Source organism: Rhamphochromis longiceps, linkage group LG20 (genome assembly GCF_057381845.1).
Source record: "Rhamphochromis longiceps isolate RC_006_pf linkage group LG20, R_longiceps_female_GT1.1, whole genome shotgun sequence".
NCBI classification, from domain to species: domain Eukaryota; kingdom Metazoa; phylum Chordata; class Actinopteri; order Cichliformes; family Cichlidae; genus Rhamphochromis; species Rhamphochromis longiceps.
In genome coordinates, this window is record NC_140576.1 from 34,263,792 (window position 1) to 34,285,069 (window position 21,278).

Here is a 21,278-nt window from a genome sequence, read left to right on the forward strand (position 1 = left end):
GTGTGTAATTCTGTGAATAAGATTGATCTTTAATTGTATTTATAAGAAGCAAAACGATAATTAAATTGATGGGGTTTGTTAGTGTTATCGGCGCATCAGCAGCTGGAGGAGTATTGAAACGTCTGGTGTTGTGTAGTGCAAAACACAAAATAATGAGGCTGAAGGGACCCAAACAAACACTGTGATGCTGGGTGGACGGGGAGAGAACGACGCAGCCAGCTCTTAAATGCTCTGCGGAGACTGAACAGGTGCGCCCATTAGCGCTAATTAACCCCGCCCACTCTGAAAACTGCACAACAACACAGACGAGACGGAAGGAAATGTGACCAGAGGGCTGCCACATTACATAATTACTGTTATTAACACCATGTTACAACACCTGTAGCCTTGGCCCCTCCCATTTAAAACAAGCCAAAATAAATTCATGCAGGTAAAAAAATGGATGGATGCTCCACAGGTTTTTAGTTAACCGTATCTCTGATGCCTTAAACCTCCATTCTTTCTACTGGCCAGCGGGGGGCGACTTCTGGTTGCAAAAATACTTCCATTAGAAGTCTAAGGAAAGACTGCCCTTGACCAACTTGATCTGTGATCTGAGTTACTTTATTTATATTTAGTTATTTGAAGCAGGGCTGCGATACATTTTCCATATATTTATTATCACAGTGGTTCATATAAAAATGACCAGAGTTTCAAATACTGAGGTGTAAGTGCAAGTAATCCCTGTAAGCCCAAAGCTCAGGCTCTAAACACTGATTAAAGAGACAGTGGAGGAACTGAAGGGCTCCAGCTTATTTTACGTGATTACTTTTTCTATCTTTGAATTGTGCAAAGCTGCTCTGTAGGTGTCCAAGAATGCAAATATGGGGGGTGCAAATAGGCACAGTAATTTATCCATTCAGCTATCCATCCACCCATGCATCAAAATGTTGTGGTTGCACAATATGATGTGAAATGCAAAGCTGGAACAGCTATATTTCAGTAGGTGACAACAGTTTGGTTAATGTTTTGATTTTTAGTGCACGGTTTATAACAGTTTTCCATAATAATAAGAAATCGATCCAGAATAAGATACATAGAAAGCATTAGTTGGATCTCAAACAGGTGCTTTATTTTTTGCAGTTTCACAAATTATTCATACAATAATTAGGAAATCTTGAATATAATATCTATCATAGTACTATTATATATTTCTGCTTTACACAGAGGGCTTTTTAAACCACTGAACCCACATAGGAAATAAAAGCTGTCCATACATTACAGCTTCAGTCCAGTCTTACAATGAAAGGTGCAATCGTACAGTCATCTGGTTTCTAGTGTCTCTGTGTGCGAGGTCCACTGCTCTGGATTGCATCCATGATGGACTGGACCATTTCAGATGTGGAGCCCTTACCTCCCAGATCAGCAGTGTGCAGCTGGAACACAAAGGAGATAACATATTTAGAGTAATGTCGAAATACAAAGCAGGACATAACAATAAAAGTTGAATACCACCAACAAATTGCATGTAGCATTGGTCAAATCGTACCTGGGAATCGGTGATTGTAGAGAGGATGGCTTTGCGGATCATGCTGGCGTAGCCGTGGAGCTTAAGGTGATCCAGCAGGAGGCAGGAGGCCAGCAGCATGGCCGTGGGGTTTGCCGTGTTCTTGTTAGCGATGCTCTTCCCAGTATTCCTGGTGCCCTGTACAGAGAAGAGCACATTTAGAAAAGTGATACATCCATTTATACGTCCTTACAAAAATGAGATGTTACATCAGGGGAGGCTTGAGTGAGTGTACACTCATATGTGCGTATAGAGCTTGATTGGAAAAACAACAATTATGGTTTCGTTAAAAATTAAAGTGCTTAGATTACACAATAGGGAAAAATTCAAAAGAGGGAAGTTAACGCTGCACGTTCACATGAAAGAGGTGAAATAGAAAAGAAGGAAAGAACCAGACGACCAGAAGCAGGACTGGGATTCAGCTGCCGAGGGTGAGGTGAGGAGCACTCAGACCACCCAGCCATGGACATGTGTTCATTAGGAGATGATGAACATCATACACACCCACAAAAAAACTTGTCTGAAAACCGGACCAGTTCAGTGATTCCAGTTAGTGGAGGCGAGGCTAGCAGACAAATCACTGACGATACAGGAAGCTTAGCCAGTCAAAGTGGCCACACACACCCAACTCCAACTTCTTCTTTTAGCTGGTGAGTTATAAATATTGATAGAGACCAAAACCTTTGTTGTACGAGGCTGTTAACATGATTATTGATGCTTTAACGGTGGGATTTTAACAGGGCAGTCGACAAAGATGACTCGCTTTTGGAGAGAGCCTCAAGTGGACCCTAGAAAAACTGCAGCTAACCCCAGAGAGAAAAACAAAGAACCCACAAGACATGTAGAGATCTCATTAACCCTGTCTCACCGTCTCAAACACAGCGTAGTTTTCTCCGTAGTTGGCTCCAGGCACCAGGCCGGGTCCACCCACCAGGCCGGCACACACGTTGCTCACAACGTTGCCATAAAGGTTAGGCATGACCATCACATCAAACTGCTGAGGCCTGGAAACCAGCTAAAACACACACAGAAAAGCTCATTTTAGGACATGTTTACAAGCTGGAGAAGCCAGCACACACACGTTTTTTTGAATACAGAAGGAGGTTTCAATGACTAACCGCCTTCTGTTGTGACTCTCAAGAGTCTTGGCTTGAAAACGCTCACATTTTCTGATTAAATACCCCAGTAAGAATGTGAGGGACATGCTGACACAGACACCACACAATGAAATGGTCTCACATGGACATGCCTGCATGGTTGTGTTATCCACAATCATGCTGTTGAAGGTGATTTCAGGGTAACCACTGGCCACCTCTTTACAGCACTCCAGGAAGAGGCCGTCGCCCAACTTCCTGCTCCGAGAAACAGACGAAAAATGAGTGGAACACATTTAAGAAACGAGATAAAACACAGGAACAGAAACGGACATGATGTTAGCTTTGTGGATGGCGGTGACTCGTCTGCGTCCTTTCTCTCGAGCTGTCCTGAAGGCGTAGTCGGCGATGCGTAAAGATTTGGTCCTGGTGATGATCTTCAGACATTCGACGACGCCTGGTACACTCTGCAGAGGTGCAGTGGAGATAAAACAGAGACTGATTAGTTAGAGATGCACTCAAAGAGATGGGATCCACACACACAGAGACACACCTCATGCTCCAGGCTGCTGTACTCGCCCTCCGTGTTTTCCCTGATTGTTATGATGTCGATGTTTCTGTGGTGCGTCCTCACTCCTGGCAGGGACTGGCTGTGCATCACACTGGCGTACAGATCCAGAGTGGTACTGCAGCGAGGAAGATGAGCACAAACAGAGAGCTCAAATTCTGTGACTTTACATCAGCAAAAAATCCGAGCTGAAAACCAAAGAGTTGTCGACTCACCGGAGGAGGCTATTTCGGGACTTATGGGAAGGTGGCAGGTTGTGGTTGGTCTCAATATTTCCTAAATAAACAAACATATTTATGTTTAAAAGAGAAAAAAAATGAACTGTTGCAATCCAAAATTAAAAAATCCATCTTTCCAACAGATTTTTTCTGCACTAGTTAAGTTTTCTACTAATTTCCTTGCATACGTTTTTCCTGTGTAAAGTTCAGTTTGTTTCTCTTATTATTGGTTCTTTATTTGTGGATATGACATGTTTGCACACCTGTTACCTTTGGTGTCTGCCTCACTGACTGTCTACTCCTGTATGACCTCAGCCTGGATAGTAAAATACTTCAGCTTTGAGCTTCTTATTTCTTCCTCTCATGTCCTGTGATTGGATTCTCCTCCTCCTCTGTGCTCTCTACATCATTAGGCACAACACTGACTATGTGATTTTCTCAACATGCACATCCAAATATTTCATTTCAGAGTTTCCGTTTATTTATGAATTGTAAACATAAATAAAATGTTTACATGTATACGAAAAAGGAATCAATAAAGCTTCCTAAGAACATTAAAAATCTCTTGTACCAGTCACACCTCACTGTTGGGCCACTTAAAAATTTACATTCAAATACTTACCATGAAAAAAGTATAAAGACTAATCAGAGGTAATTCACATGTTGATCTTCATTTGTCTGCCTCTTTTGATCTGAAATTCATCTTGTACTTGTTGGGAAGTGATTATAAGTAGAGCACAAGAATCAAACTCAGTAAAATAAATCGGAACAGAAGAGGAAAAAGAAGTTCAATTGTGTTTATTGTATATGATTGGTTCAGTGTTATCGCCTCTGGGAATGATTTATGTCCGTTTGTCTCACTTACATCTCTAAAAATGATTTAGTCATGAAAGTTGCTTCTTTTGTGTTTTTTTTTCTTTTTTAGGAACATGATGTTTACTGTTTATGAGACACAAAAAATAAAAAACTTTACAATTTTTGTGTTTCTTTTGCATATTACCTGCCTTATAACTTCATTTAAGGTATATTTTCCACAGTTACCTTTCAGTGCAACTCCATTGCGTCTGATAGCCATTATGGCGTTATTGATATCATCTTCTGAGGTCTTAGTCGAGTCCACATTGACGACTTCGAAGTCTACAGGCACACAGCAGAATCTGATAGTGAACACAGGCAAAGAGAGCACTTATGAATGAGAGAGCTGAACCATTTAGTGGCCTAATATTAGCACTGCATCTGTGTGTGTGTGTGTAGTCAACATTATGGAGTGTGTCTCAGGGCATCCCACGGGAAATTCTGAGCATCAGCGACTTAAATCCTGGCATTCTGTTGAATGTTAATGCACCAGTATGTGCCCTTTCTGCATCAGTTTATGTTTTTAGCAAGAGCCAAAAGGAACTAATCAGTCACCCATTTGTTTTTAACCGCTTATCCAACTTAAGCTTCTTCTTTTTCTAAAACTGCTCCCTCTGGACTGGGGAGATTGGCTGCTCCGAGCAGGACCTCACAATCTTACTGAGAAGTGAAAGAAAGAGGGAGCGTGAGGACGACCGGATTTGTGTGGCATCATCAGAGTTTCCTCTGTGTGCTGGCTGGAGTCAACCTTAGAGATATAGTGAGGAAGTCAGACATCCAGATGAAGCTCAGAGTTGAGTTGCTGGTATTACTCGTCAAAAGGAGCTAGTTGACATGGTTCAATTGTCTGAGCTCCTCTCTTTGAAGACACAGAATCAACCAGAGATGTTATACATCTCATCTGACATGGGAATGCATGGATGGATGGATGTAGGCTTGAGCGTATCCCAGTTGACATGAGGTGCAAATCTAATCCTCTAAACTCTACTGAAGTCTTAAATTCATTGCTTATACATTTCTGTGTTTTAAAAAATACTTTAAAAGCTGTTACTATGAACAGCTTTCTGTCTAAAATGTGCACACACTGTGAGAAGGAAACATTAGCCGAGGATGGTTCAAGAAGTCAGGGTAACCTTTATTTATCCAGACATCCTTTACAATGGCAGCCAGGCAAAAAGCCTCTGGACGAAATTTATGAAGTGCTAAAAATTGTAAAAAGTTTTGAATTTTCAACACGCTGGTGGTGAATGTTTCAGTGAAATTCTGCAGAGAGTAATCGTGACTGCATGAGGGAATTCTCACCGGAATAGCTCACACACGTGTTTGGCCAGCTCCGGTCCGATGCCATCTCCAGGAATAAGAGTCACGGTGTGTCTGCCTCCGTAACGAGCAGGTGGAGCCTGTAATGCACAAACACACACATTTTAGATACAACCCTAAACAAACTACAGAGACCTGTCACTCTTTTAGCTGTTACACTAAATCTTATAAGCACTTATAAGCATCCATACTCACTATGGTCTTGGGTGGGTGGAGGGAGGAAGGATTCAGAGCAAACAGGGGAGAGAAAATAGGACAAAGGAGAGGCTGAGACCACATTTTCTTGGAGAATCGACTCTAAATGTGAATCATGGTGAGGGGTGGGGAGTCAGAAGGTCTCCTAAAGACCGAGCTTACAGAAATTATAGAAGCTATAAAATAAATCCTCATATATAACACAACTTACAGTGTAAGTTGACTTGTGAGTCTGATGACAGGCTGCCACAACAAAACCCTAAAGATGCAGAGAAAAAACAGAGGTTACACGCAGACAAGTCCTCTTAAAATGACCAAATTACCTTCATAATAAATAGTATTCTAATTTTAAAATGTTCTAAAAAAAAAAAAAAAAAACCCAAAAAACTATATCTACATATATATAGTTTTTGACTTTTATAAAAATTATTTATTTCATTTTATTTATTTGTTTTTAGCTATAAAACCAGGTCACAGACACGTTGGAGGCTGGCTGCCTCTACTCCTAGCAGCTTCACTGTTACGCTGTTATTTAGATAAAGACGGCTGATCTGGACGTGTTTGATGGACCTGTTCTGGAACCCGGCCCATATGTTTGACACTACTCATCCGCATGCAGATGAAACAAAAGAAACATTTCTGTTGTTTGGATATTTTTAGGAGGGTTGGTGGAAGTATTACAAGTGCAATAAAGTAATAATTAGTCGATGTTTTCTATGTTGTGATGCTAGTATTACCACACAGGAGTGAAAACAAACGTAATTATGGGTCTCGACAGGCTGTTTGAATCATAAATAAATAAAAACATGCATTTCCACCGTGACCTGCAGACTTTAATGAACATGTAAGCATAGCAGAGTCGACGAGCGTGGAAAACTGAGGTTTTTCTTTGAGCTCAAATACAATGAAAAACAAAACAGGAAATGCCTTCCGGATTGGCAGCTTAAACATAAGAGCGAGCCTGATGAGGCTTGTTGCGTTTGTTTTGTGCAGACTGGCATGTCTACACAACAGCGAGGCGCATATTTGTGTAGTTATACCTGCTCGAAACTTCTTAAAACTGCGTCTGAGTAACAACACAAGCAAAACACGGACTCGTGGACAACAGACAGCTTTTCCGCCGGAGAAGTGAACCTGTCTGTCTTTACTCGGCGCAGAGGTGTAGTCTCTGAATAATGCATGACTTTGCAGGGAAGAGTGTAGGCTTACAGATGGCAGCAGGAAACATCCTCAAACTGCAGAATTACGTAAAACGCTGACGCGAACCGGACGCTGACCCGTGGTGCTGAACGGACAGCGGCAGCTAACTAACCACCTGCTGCACCATCCAAAACGCGGTGTGTTCAACAGGTAACCGCACCGGGCGGCTCCTACCTGCGGTGACCGGGGGCTGAAGAGCGGTTTCAGGGTTCCGGACAGAGCGCGCATAGAGCGGGTCGTCATGTCTACTCTTCCCTCTGAAGACAGGAAGACACGGGGACGAGCTGCGCGATCACGTTAATCTGTCTGTAATGGGCGTAGGTTTTATTTGAGCCCTACAGCCAGGGGCGGTTCCAGGAGTTTTAAATGGGGTGCCACGGGGATTACAAGAATCAGGGTGTGGAGGGCGGAGGCTCATGGGAAATAAAAAAACAAAACAAACAACCTCAGAAATGAGAATTAAAAACCAACCAAAAGCACCTGAAACATATCGAAAATTTGTTGTAACAATTTAACGTGAAGTCCTCCTCAGTAACGCTGGAAATAATATGATCACCGGTTGCTACGGAAACGCACGTATAACTTCTTGGTATTAAAATCAGCAGTAAATAAAGTGTAGCACCAAAAACATGCCAGTGACTGCTTTGATTTACACAGTCGCCTTTAGTTTGTTATTTTTTCTGCAAACACTCGCTAACTACTCCAATGGTAGTAAAATGTGAATAGATGGGCCTTTAATGTTCGCCTTTGAAGTAAAAGCTGTGCCTCGGAGCCGCCAACATGTTTCAAAAGGTGTAACACTGAGTTCAAAGGGGAATGGTCCCTGTTTCTGGTTTCTATCACACTTTTCACAATTTCATGTGCGTAGCTGCAATGTTAGGAGAAAAATCACTTCCATGCAAATTACATGCAACAAGGTTTTTCCTTGGCAACAGGTGGATCTCTAAGGAAAAATATGGCCTACTGATTGATCTCTAGCCAACATGACTGGGGCTTTGGTAAATTCAAATTCAAATTCAAATTCAAATTTTATTTGTCACGTACACAGTCATACACAGTACGATATGTAGTGAAATGCTTGGACAACTGCTCGTGACCTAAAGAAAACAAAAAAGGAAAAGGCTATGAATAAGATAGGAAATAAATATGAAAAATTAAAAAGGGTAAATTTAACTAGGAAGGAATAAAATATAAATTAAGGTTAAAAATGAAATAACTGTACAACACAAATTAGAATGAAGGGTAAATTTAACTGGGAAAGAATAAGATAAAATATATAAATTAAAGTTGAAAATAAAATAACTGTACAACAAAATACACAATATAGAACTATATAAGAATGTATGAAGAAATATAAATAAATAAATACACAATAACAGCAGCTGTACAAGTATTAACTGGAAATGAAGAATATAATGTCCAGTGTTGTGCAATCCACATTATGTCTTGTGCAGTGCAAATATGCTTAAAGTGATTTAAGTGATGAAGTGAAAACAATGTCCAGAATGTCCAGTGTGTGTAAGAACTGTATGTGTGGGTCAGTACTGTGTGGTGGTGTGATTGAGAGACCGTATCGCCTGCGGGAAGAAGCTCCTCCTCAGTCTCTCTGTGTTGGTCTTCAGGGAGCGGAATCGCTTTCCTGACCTCAACAGAGAGAACAGTCTGTTGTTGGGATGGCTGAGGTCCTTCACGATCTTCCTGGCCTTGGTAGTCATTCTCCCAGCAACCTTCCAACCAGTCAGGGAATAATCATTTTTCTTTCATAAATGGTGGTTGCCAGATGACCAGAGCAGTCTCTAAGCTTGACCAGGGCCTTATTCACACAATCCTTCATCCAGCAGTCACATGTTTGCAAAACTTCAGTAGTCTGGATACAATACTAAACATGCTTAATGTTACTGAATGGTAGAAGTAAATAACAGTGTCTCAAATATCCTTTTTCACAGAATTACTGTGGCTCAATGTACAGAGTCTAAAGTGAAATAAACCATTAATGTGAGAGAGCAGGTGAGTCTCTGCTGGGCAGACGTTAGCAATGTTAGGCTTTCAGAATTTCTCATTTAATACATCCCTCCTGAGTCACCACAGGCTCAGTTACTCTTCTAGTCATATCCAGAAATCAGCTTGAAAACCTTGCACAGTGTTCCCACAGGTGGAGTCCAGAGCTATTCTGATTTCCCCTCAGACCACGCCACCTGGTTTCATTTCATTCTTCATTTCCTCTTTCTTTTCATATAACTTGTATAAAGACTTATTAAGATGATTTTTTTAATACAGTACGTTGATTTTTCTCAACAGCACATTTGATATATGCTGCCACAAGGAGGCGACAAACTCAAAGACTTTCGGCACAGGTGGGACAGCGCCATTCTACCTGTTACACTGCTTAAGTAACTGATTCATTTTAAACTACCACCAATTTATATCTATTTTGTAGTTGACCACTTTATACTACTTTGATTCCTTGAATAAAATGCTTAAAAAATCTCAACACGATAGAGATTGGTGCGTCAATATCAGAAATATAAAACACCAGCTATATTTCGATACATTTTGCTTGCTTTTATGCTTTTATTTTAAAGAAAAAATAACGGTCTGCACGTTGAACTGTCAAATAATCACGTATTTACTGGGTTCACTTGGAGAACTGCTGCTCTCCAGCTTTTTTATCCTCGTACAAACCGTCGCTGGCAGTTGTAGTTTTTTCTCGTTGCCGACGCTCGTGTTCTGGACGGACGCTATGCCATAGTCAGACTACTGTTCCCGTCGCTCCCCGCGCTCTGCCGCGCCTCCTTCCTCGCCTCCCTCCGCCTTCCCTCCCACTCCACTGGGCCGCGAGGAAGTCGCAAGATGGCTGACGTCGCTTGGAAGTAACGTTCCCCTCTGCAACATGAAGCCGTGAGCGTGGAAGAAAGCGAGGGAGGCACCATCGGGCTTTTATTTTTATTTTCTTTTAGTTACTTTTCTTTTCTTTCGTCAAACATCCATCTCATTCCGCGTCGTGTCCGCCCCGGACTTGTCTTCGGGAGTTGACGCGTCAAATCACGCCGGGGACCCTGCCAGCAGCAGCTAGCAGCTTAGCCACAGTTAGCAAATATTAGTGCAGCCAGGCACGCTGCTCATTAGTTTGTGTTAAATTAATATTCTGACACCTGTTATCCTGCACGCTGGTGTAGCACACGTGCTGAAATTTCCCAGAGGTTTAAAAAAAAAAAACAACGGTTTTCAAGCTGCTCGGTTCACCATCATGTCCGCGAACTGGCCATCCAGCCTGTGGGTTTGCTAACTAAAAAAAGCGCAGTATTGCATCTGTTTCATGTGCACAAAACAGCGGGATTTTTTTTTATTTTGCAGACATTTCTCGGTCCACCATCTCGCTGCATTTTTGTTACTCGCTACCGACTGCATTTTGGAAGCTGGTCTTGTTAAAGCCAAATTATGGGAGCAGGAAACGTGTTAAACTTTTTCTGGTAGGTAGGTAGCTACACTGGCCTTTTCTGGCATCTCACCAAAAATCCACAGGGATGGACACTAAACTGAGCACCCTCGACCAAAACTAAAGTAAAGAAATAAAACAAACAAATTGGCATTTCGATATCTTGGGATAACTACCAGAAACAGTCGTGCGGCGGTGCATGGTGACTCGTTTTGCTAGGCAGCGTGACAGCCAAGTTGGTTTGCTGGGTTAACTAAACTACAGTTTTGTCACTACATCGGAGACCAGTTAGCTTTGCCCCGGAGTGCACAGCTAGCTGCAAGTCTCGCCCCACAACACGTTACAAACACGGCGTACAGAACGTATTCAGAGCCCGCTCCCGGTCAGACGCACCGGCTCAATAACACCGTCATGGGAGTGCAGGGCTTTCAGGAGTATTTAGAGAAGCGGTGTCCCGGGGCCACGGTCCCCGTGGACCTCCTCAAGCTTGCCCGGACCGCGGCCCGCCAGCCCCCTCACCATCATCACCCACACCACCACCCACATCACCCCGGGCCCATGCCTCCCCCGCCCCCGCCTGCCAGGATCCTAATCGACGCTGATTCCGGCCTGCAGCGCCTGTACGGCGGCTACCAGACGGACTGGGTGTGCGGAGGCGAGTGGAACGCCATGCTGGGATACCTGGCCGCCCTGTCGCAGGCCTGCTTGTACCAGGGTGGCCTGGAGCTGGTCGTGGTTTTCAACGGCACCCTGGGGAAGGAGCGCTGGCCCGAGTGGGCGCGGCGAGCTCAGAGCCAGCGACAGACGGCGCAGCTGATAGTCAACCACGTCGGCAGCAAGGCCACCCCGCCTCCCCGGGCATGGTTCCTGCCCCCGGCCTGCCTCAGCCACTGTGTCCGCCTCGCCATGTTCCGCTTCCGAGTGCGGGTAAGCAAATCAATCATGGCTGTGTGAAAGTTGTTTTATTGTGGTCGTGTCATACGGCGTGCCGCTCATTTTACACTTGTTAGGTGCAGCAGGCCCATTTAGCTGTTTGCATCATTCACAACCGTTTTAACGCCTTCCCTGGTTTGTGGCAAGTGCAAGAAGCAGCTCTAACCACAGAAACGAGTGAACACCTGAGTCTTATTATTATGCTTATTTTTTCGTTGTTTTTTTTTCCCGTTGTTTTGTTTTGTTTTTTTTTTGCACAAATGCAATCACTTTCTGTTAAAGCAGTGTTTTTTGGACTAGCTCTTTCCACCCAGCAAAGCCAGATGTCAGTTTCTAGCTGTTGCATGTGGCTGCTGCTCTTTGCTTTGTGGGGTTACAGCCTCCAATGCTTCAGACACGCCTGTTCTTTTGGCCACTGGTAGTCCCAAAATCCTGAGCATAGGTTTTTTTTTCCAACCCACTAGATCTGGAGCGCCAGACACTTATTCTAGTGCACTCTTTGTGATTTTTTTCCCCTCCTCCCATCTTTTCTGCATCATTTTATGCTGCATATATCTGGGATGTAGTGTATAGTCTCACTCATGCATTCTGTATTGCTTTCATGATTTCATTTCTGGTCTCTTTTGTGCTTGTGGACCAAACATGAGTATCAGAGTGTGAATACTTGATAATTCTGTCTGAAAGTGAGCTAGTGAGCTACTTCTGTGATTTTATTTTTTTTTTTTTTTTTTTTTTTTTTTGGAGGGGGGGGGGGGGGGGGGTGATATAGCCTGCTTTTGCATTACACTTGTCCAAAAATATATTTATAAGTCCCTGAATTTTAATGTAGGATTTCTGCCTATTTAAGAAAAGAAATTCTACACTTTCCATATACACCAGTGATGATATTTATGAAAATTTGCACAGGCTTTTTCTACCCGGTTGAGCTACATATTTGCTTCTAGCTGTTGTGTGTAGCTGCTCTTCTTTGCACTCACATGCGTTTGGAATCTGCTGGGACCGTCCTCACCTTCCGCATCTGCTCCAGTTGTTCCTTGAGCCCCTAGTACTTGTCAATCATGGATGCAGGCTTAAGCACAGGGCATTTAGTTGCACTTATTCATGGTGAATTTTTAGGCCAATTTTCACCTTTCACTTTATGCTATTAATATCTGGGGTATAATTCAGCAAATCTCTTGGGGAATTCTGCATTACTTTCAAATAATTATTCTCATTTATTTTCCCTTCCCATAGATGTGATTCAGTTCTTGTCAGTCCTTTTTTGTTTTTCCTCGTGTTTAAACATGAAAGTCAGTGTAAACGGCTGATAATTCTGCCTGATAACAGGCTACTTTATTGTCTTTTGTTTGAAGAAGTCACCTGCTCAGAGGTGCCTAAAATACCTGTCCAAAAAGGGATTTCTAAATGCCTGGATTTTAATAGCTTAGATGTGTTTCAGCAAGATTTCTGTAGATTTGATATGTCTCACACAACTGTCATGATTTTAAAGAATTTAGCAATTGGTATCTCTAGCTGGTCCTTGCAGCTGGTGCCCCGTGTTTGTAACGGTCTGGAAGGAGGTGAAGTCTGTCCAAGATAAATTCAGATATAGTGATAAATGCTTGGTCTAAAAGAATTTGTCATTCCAAAGTGGAGATTGGAAACATGTACTTTAAGGCATGACCTGTCTAGCCTATATATTACATAACATGAACTCGGTGAACTTTTTTATACATTGTTGAGCAGCTGCTGAGTTGGGAGCACTATTTATAGTTCCCAGGTGACTTACAGTGGTATACTTTGAGTTAATTTGTATATTTGAGTTAGTTGGTGTTTCAGAATAGGGCTGTTTGATATAACGATATATAAATCGGATGACGATATAAAAACGTCTATCTTTAATTTTACGCTATTGTTTGTTTCGTGGTGTCGCAAAATAAACTGTTTGAGGCAATATTTTGTCATCGTTTTGATGGTCACTGTAGTGGCTATATTAATTTCTTAAAGTTCTCTCTTTCTCTTATATTTAATATAACCACACTACAGACGGACAAGCGCCTGTTTTTATGCGTTGTGGTTAGCAACAACGACGGTAACACCATCGCGTGTCCGCTTGTTTATGTTCCACATAAGCCTTTCACAATAAAGCTCAAGACCCTGTTGAGACTTTTCAAAATAAACTGAATCACGTGAAAGAGCAGATTATTTACAGATGAGAAGTAAAAAAGAGCCTCCAGGTGCTAAAAAATAAACCTTAGACTCAAACGTTAGAACAGGCTTTTCCCGCAGCACGCCGTGTAATAAATACTCACAAAGAAAACGGCGGCCGTTACAACTTATGTCTAAAAATGTATAGTTTCATGCAGGAAACGCTTCCCGCAAGTCGAGCTGCCCGAGATTCACAGAATTTACAGAAAATGTTACATTTTTGTGATTTATATCGTCGTCAGACGATAGAATTATTATATCGGGATATGAGATTTTGGTCATATTGCACAGCCCTATACAGAATACTAGAAATAAAATATTTTTGTGCATCTGACCTTTTGAAACATCAGTAATGTGCTTTATAAATGCACTGAACCACTCTGCTGTTATCATACAGTAATGTGAAATATATAATGCATCCTAGAGAGCCATAAATGTGCCTCTAGCAGTCCCCTCTTGTCAGCTTTATGTAGCCTGCTGTCATGTTTTGCCTTTGATCTACATTCCCATAGCTAGTATAACAAAAACACAGTGCCATATTGTTTCCTGAGAGGATACTTGTTAGAATAGAAAAATCCCACCTACATTACAACACAACACACTCTGATGCTTCATGTGCTCGTACAGCATCGTTACTCACAGTTCCCATGTGTGCACGCTTGTTTTGCCCTACCTGTATTCTGAGAAACTGTGTTGCTTCTGCAGCTCCAAGTATTTCACCTCTGCTTGCATTGCACCTTCACTTTAGTTACTGTTGTTCTTATCTGTGCAGCTTTGGGTCTCTGCTTACTTCTATGTGTACTGGATGCCAGTTTAGTGTTTTTGGAGTTGCTACACATGCCTTTTTCTGGTCATTAAACTCTGGTATTAATTCTAGATATACAGACTTAAAGCTGAAACTAATTGTTTACTTTTAGCACTGGACTGTGTGGCTAAAAATTCACATCACAATATTTTTTTAAGATTCTAGCTGTTTTATTGTATATTATGCCATTATTGATGTATAATTTCTATTTAAGTGGGCATTCATTCTTCTGTCAGAAACAAATTGGTAAATGGTAAATGGCCTGCATTTGTATAGCGCTTTACTTAGTCCCTAAGGACCCCAAAGTGCTTTACGCTACATCCAGTCATCCACCCATTCACACACTGGTGATGGCAAGCTACATTGTAGCCACAGCCACCCTGGGGCGCACTGACAGTGTCCGGCGAGGCTGCCGGACACTGGAGCCACCGGGCCCTCTGACCACCACCAGTAGGCAACGGGTGAAGTGTCTTGCGTGTCTTGCCCAAGGACACAACGACCGAGACTGTCCGAGCCGGGGCTCGAACCTTCCGATTACAAGGCGAACTCCCAACTCTTGAGCCACGATCGTTTAACGTTTTAACATTGTTATAAACGTTAACTTAAATAAAACAAAGACCATACAACCAAAACAATTAATAACCTACTCTTAGTCTTAATAAAATTAAATAAATTTGAATATTTGTAATAGTCAGGTATTTACTGAGGATGTCCCTGGCAACTAATTTATTGAATGTTTAAATATGCAGGGGGAAAAAATAAGACTGACTAATCCCCCCCCCAAAAACACTCAAAATATTTGGGACTAAATACAGCCTATTGCCATGGCTATAATAACATCTGACAACCAACTGCTACACATCAATGTGTAACCAACTAGTTTCTAATGCTGACTAGTGAGGGTGGCAACGTTTAAATATCTGGCCAACTAGTTATGCACGTCTCTAGTGTTTACTGCATGTTGTGGCTTGATTATTGAAATTTTAATTAACATTTTACTTTGGCTTTAGCCACAGGCCTTTATAAATATGTCACTCATTTTGTCTTGGGTTGCAGACCTTTTATTCATAGCATCGTGCATTCATCCTCTCCTTTGAAGCACAAACGCAATCATCATTTTGTTCAGCTCGATTTGAGTGGGCTTAAAGAGTGTCCTTGGTTTACAAGCTATCTCAAAACAGTAAAAGTCATAAAAGGATCCAACAAACGAAGGTGGAAGGATCATCACAGTTAGCGCAGCCTTTTTCTCAGAATCGCTGGGCTTTATAGTCAAATATATTTGCATCTGCATGCTCCACCACTTTCACGTTTTTAACCTACTGATTTGTGCGTTGAATTAGGTATACAGTATATGTAGTTGATGGGGGGGAAAAAAGACTTAAAGATTTTTTTTTAAGTTCAGTAAACTAATGTTGAGTAAACTGCGTTATATAATTGAGCTTACAGCATTTTTTTTAACACGGTAGTTGTCACCCTAAAGTTTTTTTTTATACATCAATCAGTGGTTTTCTTTGCTCCCATTGGTAGTCACTTCAATTATCCACCTCAAAATTTTGAATTTTCACTTCGTACACGCCCACTCTCCCTGTCGCTAACTGTTGTTGCTACCAGTCGCTGAATGTCATTGTTATATCGCTTCTAGGCTTTTAAAGTCTGCTTCACTGTTAGTTGATTTAAAAGCATCATCGTGTTGTAGTGGTTCTAGCACTGTTGAATAGTAACTAATTAGTATTTCCCAATGATAATAAATGTCTTGCATCGTTTTGACATTGTTCATTCTTCAGTTTTATTTAAGATCTTAAAATGGATTGATTCTTAATGTTTGCTTGGTTTTAGTGATACAGAGAGATGAAATAGTTTAAACAAGTCTCAATCATCCTTGCCATCTTTGTCCCATATTGCATTCATTTGAAAAAAAGATATTTGATTACAAACTCATTAAATGGAATTTTAATAACAAAGCTTTGTCTAATTATTTAGTTTTCACATTGATCAACGCTGACATCGATTAAAAAGATTCCACATAATCCCGAGGCCGTAGTGCTCTCCCTCTATCTGACAAAAATATGGCCCCTCATCCACAAACTATGAAGAATATTACGCGGCCATATGTTGAGAAAGATGCATCACCAGGACACTGAAAGTAACCGGTACAGCACAGTTTTGCCTCAGATGTAATTTTGCGAGCAAACAGTGTTTTATGAAACCTTGTCATGGACCGTGGAGCAGAAGTATTGTGTTGGCATAAAATGTGTCACTGCCAGTTTTGGTCTGTCATCTACATTCATCATAAACGAAGTATGTTGTAGTGACAGCTTGCACGAGAGACTGTCATTTTCTCCATTGGCAGTCCACTTCAAAAAAAAAAAATAATTTCAATTCCTCTGAAATGTCATCTGGTCTATAAAACATTGGGGAGTACTGAAAAATGCCCATCGTGATTCACCAACCAGCTGTCTTGTACTACAGTGGTGTGGGTGACCAAATTCTACAGTCCAATCTATCTAAACCTCCCTTCAGCTCTCTTACTCTGTGATCTCATTAGACCATTTATAGTCTCAACCACTGGCTTCAAGTTTTAATGAATGCAGCAGAAAGTTTATTTTGTAAATTATGGTCCCCATTGGTGTAAAACAACAAAAACCATTTGGGGTAAAGCAGGGTAAGGTGTGCTGTGTGATTGACAGCTGTGCTAGCCTATGGTTGAGCAGCGTTCCATGTTTTCTCAGACAGATAGCTATTCAAACAAAAAGTCTCAGGTTGAGGCGGAACATCCCAATGGCTAGCTCCGTCACTTGTATACAGACTTTAGCAGCAGCTCAGCTTTCAAAATAAGAGTGTGCAGGCTCTCCACTTGTAAACTTGTATAGAAAGCTAATAAAATAAACCTCCAGGCTCTGTGTGGGGAAACGCTGATATCAAAAAGCCACAAATTAGAGAAGCTAAGTTTGAGTAAAACTTGTCTCTTATTCTTAAAAAAAGCAACTTAAACAGTGATCAGATAAGCAATAAATAACTTTTTCTTAATCCATTTATACTTTAAATATGAAAGAGGTGGTGCGAAATTTCATAGAGCTAACAAATTTGTCTTCTCTGTATCTACAGGTTGTACAGACTTTGGAGGACCACCACCAGGAAGTGCTCTCTCTCTACAGGGACTATGGATTTGCAGGCCTGATCGCTCAGGATTCAGAGTTTGCCCTCTGCAACGTCCCCGCCTACTTTTCCTCGCATGCGCTCAAACTGAGCTGGAACGGAAAGAACCTGACCACACACCAGTATCTGCTGTCCGAGGCCGCCAGGCAGCTCGGGCTCAAGACACAGCACCTGCCCTGCTTTGCTGCTCTGCTGGGTGAGGAGCGATACAATGGCACACACCTCAAAATCCAAACTATATACCACACTTCTTACTTTTGAAGGACACACCCCTGTACGTGGGTTATAATTGACAGCTGCCTTTGTCTGTTGTTTTTGTTCACTGATGCAACAAAAAGTTAAGAACTTCTTTCTTTCAGGAAATCATATTTTGCCTGATGAAGACCTGGCTGCCTTCCACTGGAGTCTGCTGGGACCAGAACACCCACTAGCCTCCCTCAAGGTAACGATTGCTTCTTTGTCCATAGTTCTCTGCGAATAAAAGAAAATATTAGCTGTAACAGTATGTAATGTCACATGAACCCTTACCTCATTTTTGTGTCTTATTTTTCTCACTACGTTTTTCCCCCTTTTACAACAAGATCCATCTGTTGATCTTTAGAAGGCTTTTATTGTGAAATGTTTGTAGCAAATGATAATAAATAAATGTATTGACGTGTTCCAACAAGCTGACTGTTAAAATACACCTGAAGTGTATCACCGGATGGAACCTGTTTCCAAGAAAGGCCTTTGGTCCCGTGGTCCGGGTGCAGTGCTTAAGTCACATGCCGTCAACGTTTCCTCCACTGGCTGTTTTGAACTTTGATGTTGTGCCCGCAACAGTGGCAGACCGACGTTGTATTACAATTAATGGCTTACAGAGTGCCGAGTGTGGTGTGTAGCACTGCTAGCATTTGCAGCCTTCGTCCACACTCTGCACAATGTGGTTGATGTGGTTTACGCTGACACGGCATTTATATGATTGTGTTTTCAAGCTTGAAGTAATGCAGTACGCTGCTGGTTCACTTGCCAGTCTTGTCTTACTTTCCATCTAGCTTGCTTATAATTTCCCATCACACAGTGTGTGGTAAGTGTTGTCAAAGGTCGGGGCTCCTGGTGGCTGCATTAAAATGTAATTTTACTTTCAAAAGTGACTCTTTGTGCCAAGATATAACAGTATAGCCTAGTTCCCATTATCCTGTAAAAAGCAGACAACCTGGATTCTTATAAATATTTTACAGTCAGTTCTGCTTCAGTGGATATAAGTGATCAGGGATCAGATAACGTTAAACGAGAGAGGCCTTGCCCCTCAGTGATATTGTCAAAGGTTAACATCCAAATGAAATGTTCTTCTTCTTTTGATATGATTATGTGAATACTGTGAATTCCATCCATCCCTTTAAAGCACACAGTCAGCTATGGCTGAAAACCCCCAAAATACAGGTAGTGTTTATCTTTGCTAGCCAGACAAATGCAGAGGCAGATGAACCTTAAAAAACGTTATTCTGACAGTGACTCAAGAAGTTGTGTACTGGTGGCAAGCAGTCAATATTTTAATTCTACATTGGTCTGTGTTTACTTTGCCATGCCTCAGCAGCAGTGCACCAGTTGCTAGAAATAGTGCTAACATAAAGGTTAGCAGTTTGCAGCAGGTATGGAATACCTGCACTAACAAGTTTTGCTGACGATGATTGAAAGGCTCAGATGACTACGCTATCCTTGTTGACTTTTCACCCTCTTTCTATAGTTCCAATAAGTTTAACACTTGTTCAGAAGATTTTCTGTTTTAAGGGTGACGTAAGTTGTTTTCTACTCGCTTCTTATCTTCACTTCATCTTCCTCTCATCTGTTTTGTTTCTCGTATATGAAGAGGTGTACCCACATTGAAACTGAGAGCAGGGAAAGAAGAAGCCGGTGTGACCGGTAAACAACAAATTTTAATGAATTAATTCCCTTACATAAATACAGTTATCTTTCTTTTACGCTTTTTCCTTTGATATGCATTAATTTATCAGCAAATATCAGTCCATTACTTTTGCATATTGTATGTTTCCTGACACATAAAATGATGATTACAAGTCCTTTCCTAGCATTGAGGGATAAGGCTTATTAATTTAGCGCTGGTATTGGATGAGTACTTGTTATCAGCAAATACCTGAAGCAACACCACTGGTATCATATTGGAACTGGAAAGCAGATCTCCCAGTTTAATTTGTTTTTTCATTTTTAACATTTATTGATTTCCATTAGTGATTACTTATCTTAACATTCCTTGGCAGGAATGGTAATTCTTGTACACATATGTAGATTGACTTCAGAGGTTAATCTACACATGTAGGTTAATCCAAAAATCTATGTTCACAAGTATTTCACAAGGTAAATAACTTGTGAAATACTTGTGAACATAGATCGTGCTCATGATCATGAAATGTCATGTTTTTTTTGTTGTTTTCTTTTGGTTTTTTGTGACAGTCAACATGACTTTGTAAGTAAAGTGTTTCAGCAGGTGGGACTGTTATTAGCACTGTGGCAAGAAGGTTTTGGGATCTTTCAATCCAGATAATCTGGCTTCTTCCCACAGTCCAAAGGCTTGCGTGTGGAATCTGTCAGTATGCTAACCAAAGAAATGAAGCTTTGAAAAAAGTGGCAACTGCGTTGTTTCCCACTATCCATGATCTTTTAAAGACTAGACCTAACCTGTTTATGATGTCTGACCCTAATCACATAGTTTAGTTTCTAAACTTGACAGTGAGTCTTTATGACTAAACATAAGTTGTTTTTCTATACCTAAATCTCAGTCATTTTGAATGCCTGGCTCTAACAAAGTGGTTTTCCATGCAAATTAATCATAAAATTAATAGCATGTTAAAAAAAATGTAGATAATAATCTGTGACCTATGAGACTTGAACGTTGACATTTTCACTCTTTAAAAAAAAAAGGAAAATACACTTTCGTGTACATGGACACAAATGACTACTTTTGAAATGGGTCAGATGATAGTTAAAGTGGAAAATTCCTATCCAGGAGTCGATCAATAGTTTAGAGTTTCTGATATTCACTACCTGCCACGAAATGCTATTGGTTAATCATTTCTTTCTTCTTCAAGTGTGGCCAAGCCCCACCAGTGGCACAAATTTCATGCAAAGCTCTCCATAAAGTTTTAGTTACCCTGCAAACAAACTGATAAACCTAACCAGCCTCTCCCTCAGAGCGAGGAACAGGCGTTATTAATTTAACGCTCCTATGGGCACATGCCAAAAGCCACATATCTGTAACGCGATCGTTCTGTTATTGGAATCATTCTTTTGTCAAAAGTGTCAATTTTTTATTGGTGAACATTGCAGTATTTGGTGTTTTTATATATATATATATATATATATATATATATCTCACCAAAGTTGCTTAGAAAAAAGTGTATAATAAATATCTAATAAAAAAAAGTGAGCAATATGAATGCCGCTTCTGTGCAATGCTTCTTAAAAAATCTACCTGTCTGTCATGCGGCTGTTTCACAGTGCCGCTGTCCTCGTAGCTCGATATAAGTACATGAGAGCCTTTGTTCTCTTGCTGTCAGGTGCGAGCCCATCAGTTGGTGCTGCCGCCCTGTGAGGTGGTGATCAAAGCCGTCTCAGAGTACGTCGCCTCCATCAAAGACCTGGGAAACCTCGACGCCATTGCCAGAGATGTCTTCAAACAGTCACAGGTAGGTCATGTGTGTCACTGATGGGTTTTTTTACCGACTGCTCGGAGACCGACATCCTGCCAGGTGAATTAAAATGTCTTTA

The 21,278-nt window shown here is 41.2% G+C and overlaps 2 protein-coding genes across 2 annotated transcripts in view; one reads left to right on the forward strand and one right to left on the reverse strand.

Annotated features, from left to right (window-relative positions):
* Window positions 1-1,089: 1,089 nt before the first annotated feature.
* LOC146645779 (isocitrate dehydrogenase [NAD] subunit gamma, mitochondrial-like) lies at window positions 1,090-7,303 on the reverse strand. The gene is made up of 11 exons (XM_085394992.1): window positions 7,171-7,303; window positions 6,008-6,055; window positions 5,584-5,681; window positions 4,468-4,583; window positions 3,424-3,484; window positions 3,194-3,326; window positions 2,974-3,107; window positions 2,796-2,898; window positions 2,415-2,561; window positions 1,529-1,684; window positions 1,090-1,415 (listed from the first exon to the last, which is right to left on the reverse strand). Exons 1-11 carry the CDS (start codon window positions 7,237-7,239, stop codon window positions 1,314-1,316), a joined length of 1,167 nt encoding a protein of 388 aa, XP_085251118.1. The 5' UTR covers window positions 7,240-7,303; the 3' UTR covers window positions 1,090-1,313.
* Window positions 7,304-9,799: 2,496 nt separating this feature from the next.
* The window catches only part of fam120c (family with sequence similarity 120 member C), a 35,979-nt gene continuing 24,500 nt past the window's right edge, over window positions 9,800-21,278 (forward strand). The window contains exons 1-4 of the mRNA XM_085394991.1: window positions 9,800-11,359; window positions 17,463-17,709; window positions 17,873-17,955; window positions 21,068-21,196. Coding sequence (XP_085251117.1) covers window positions 10,844-11,359; window positions 17,463-17,709; window positions 17,873-17,955; window positions 21,068-21,196 — 975 coding nt within the window. The 5' untranslated portion in view covers window positions 9,800-10,843. The remainder of the gene's footprint in view (window positions 11,360-17,462; window positions 17,710-17,872; window positions 17,956-21,067; window positions 21,197-21,278) is intronic.

What these genes read in the sequence shown, in the direction of transcription:
- LOC146645779 (XM_085394992.1), bottom strand. Translation starts at nt 7,239, where the DNA reads ATGACGACCCGCTCTATGCGCGCTCTGTCCGGAACCCTGAAACCGCTC. An exon ending in CAATGGAGTTGCACTGAAAG is followed by an intron (nt 3,485 to 4,467) that starts GTAACTGTGGAA and finishes TTGTTTATTTAG; the next exon opens with GAAATATTGAGACCAACCAC. An exon ending in CTACAATCACCGATTCCCAG is followed by an intron (nt 1,416 to 1,528) that starts GTACGATTTGAC and finishes TTTGTGTTCCAG; the next exon opens with CTGCACACTGCTGATCTGGG.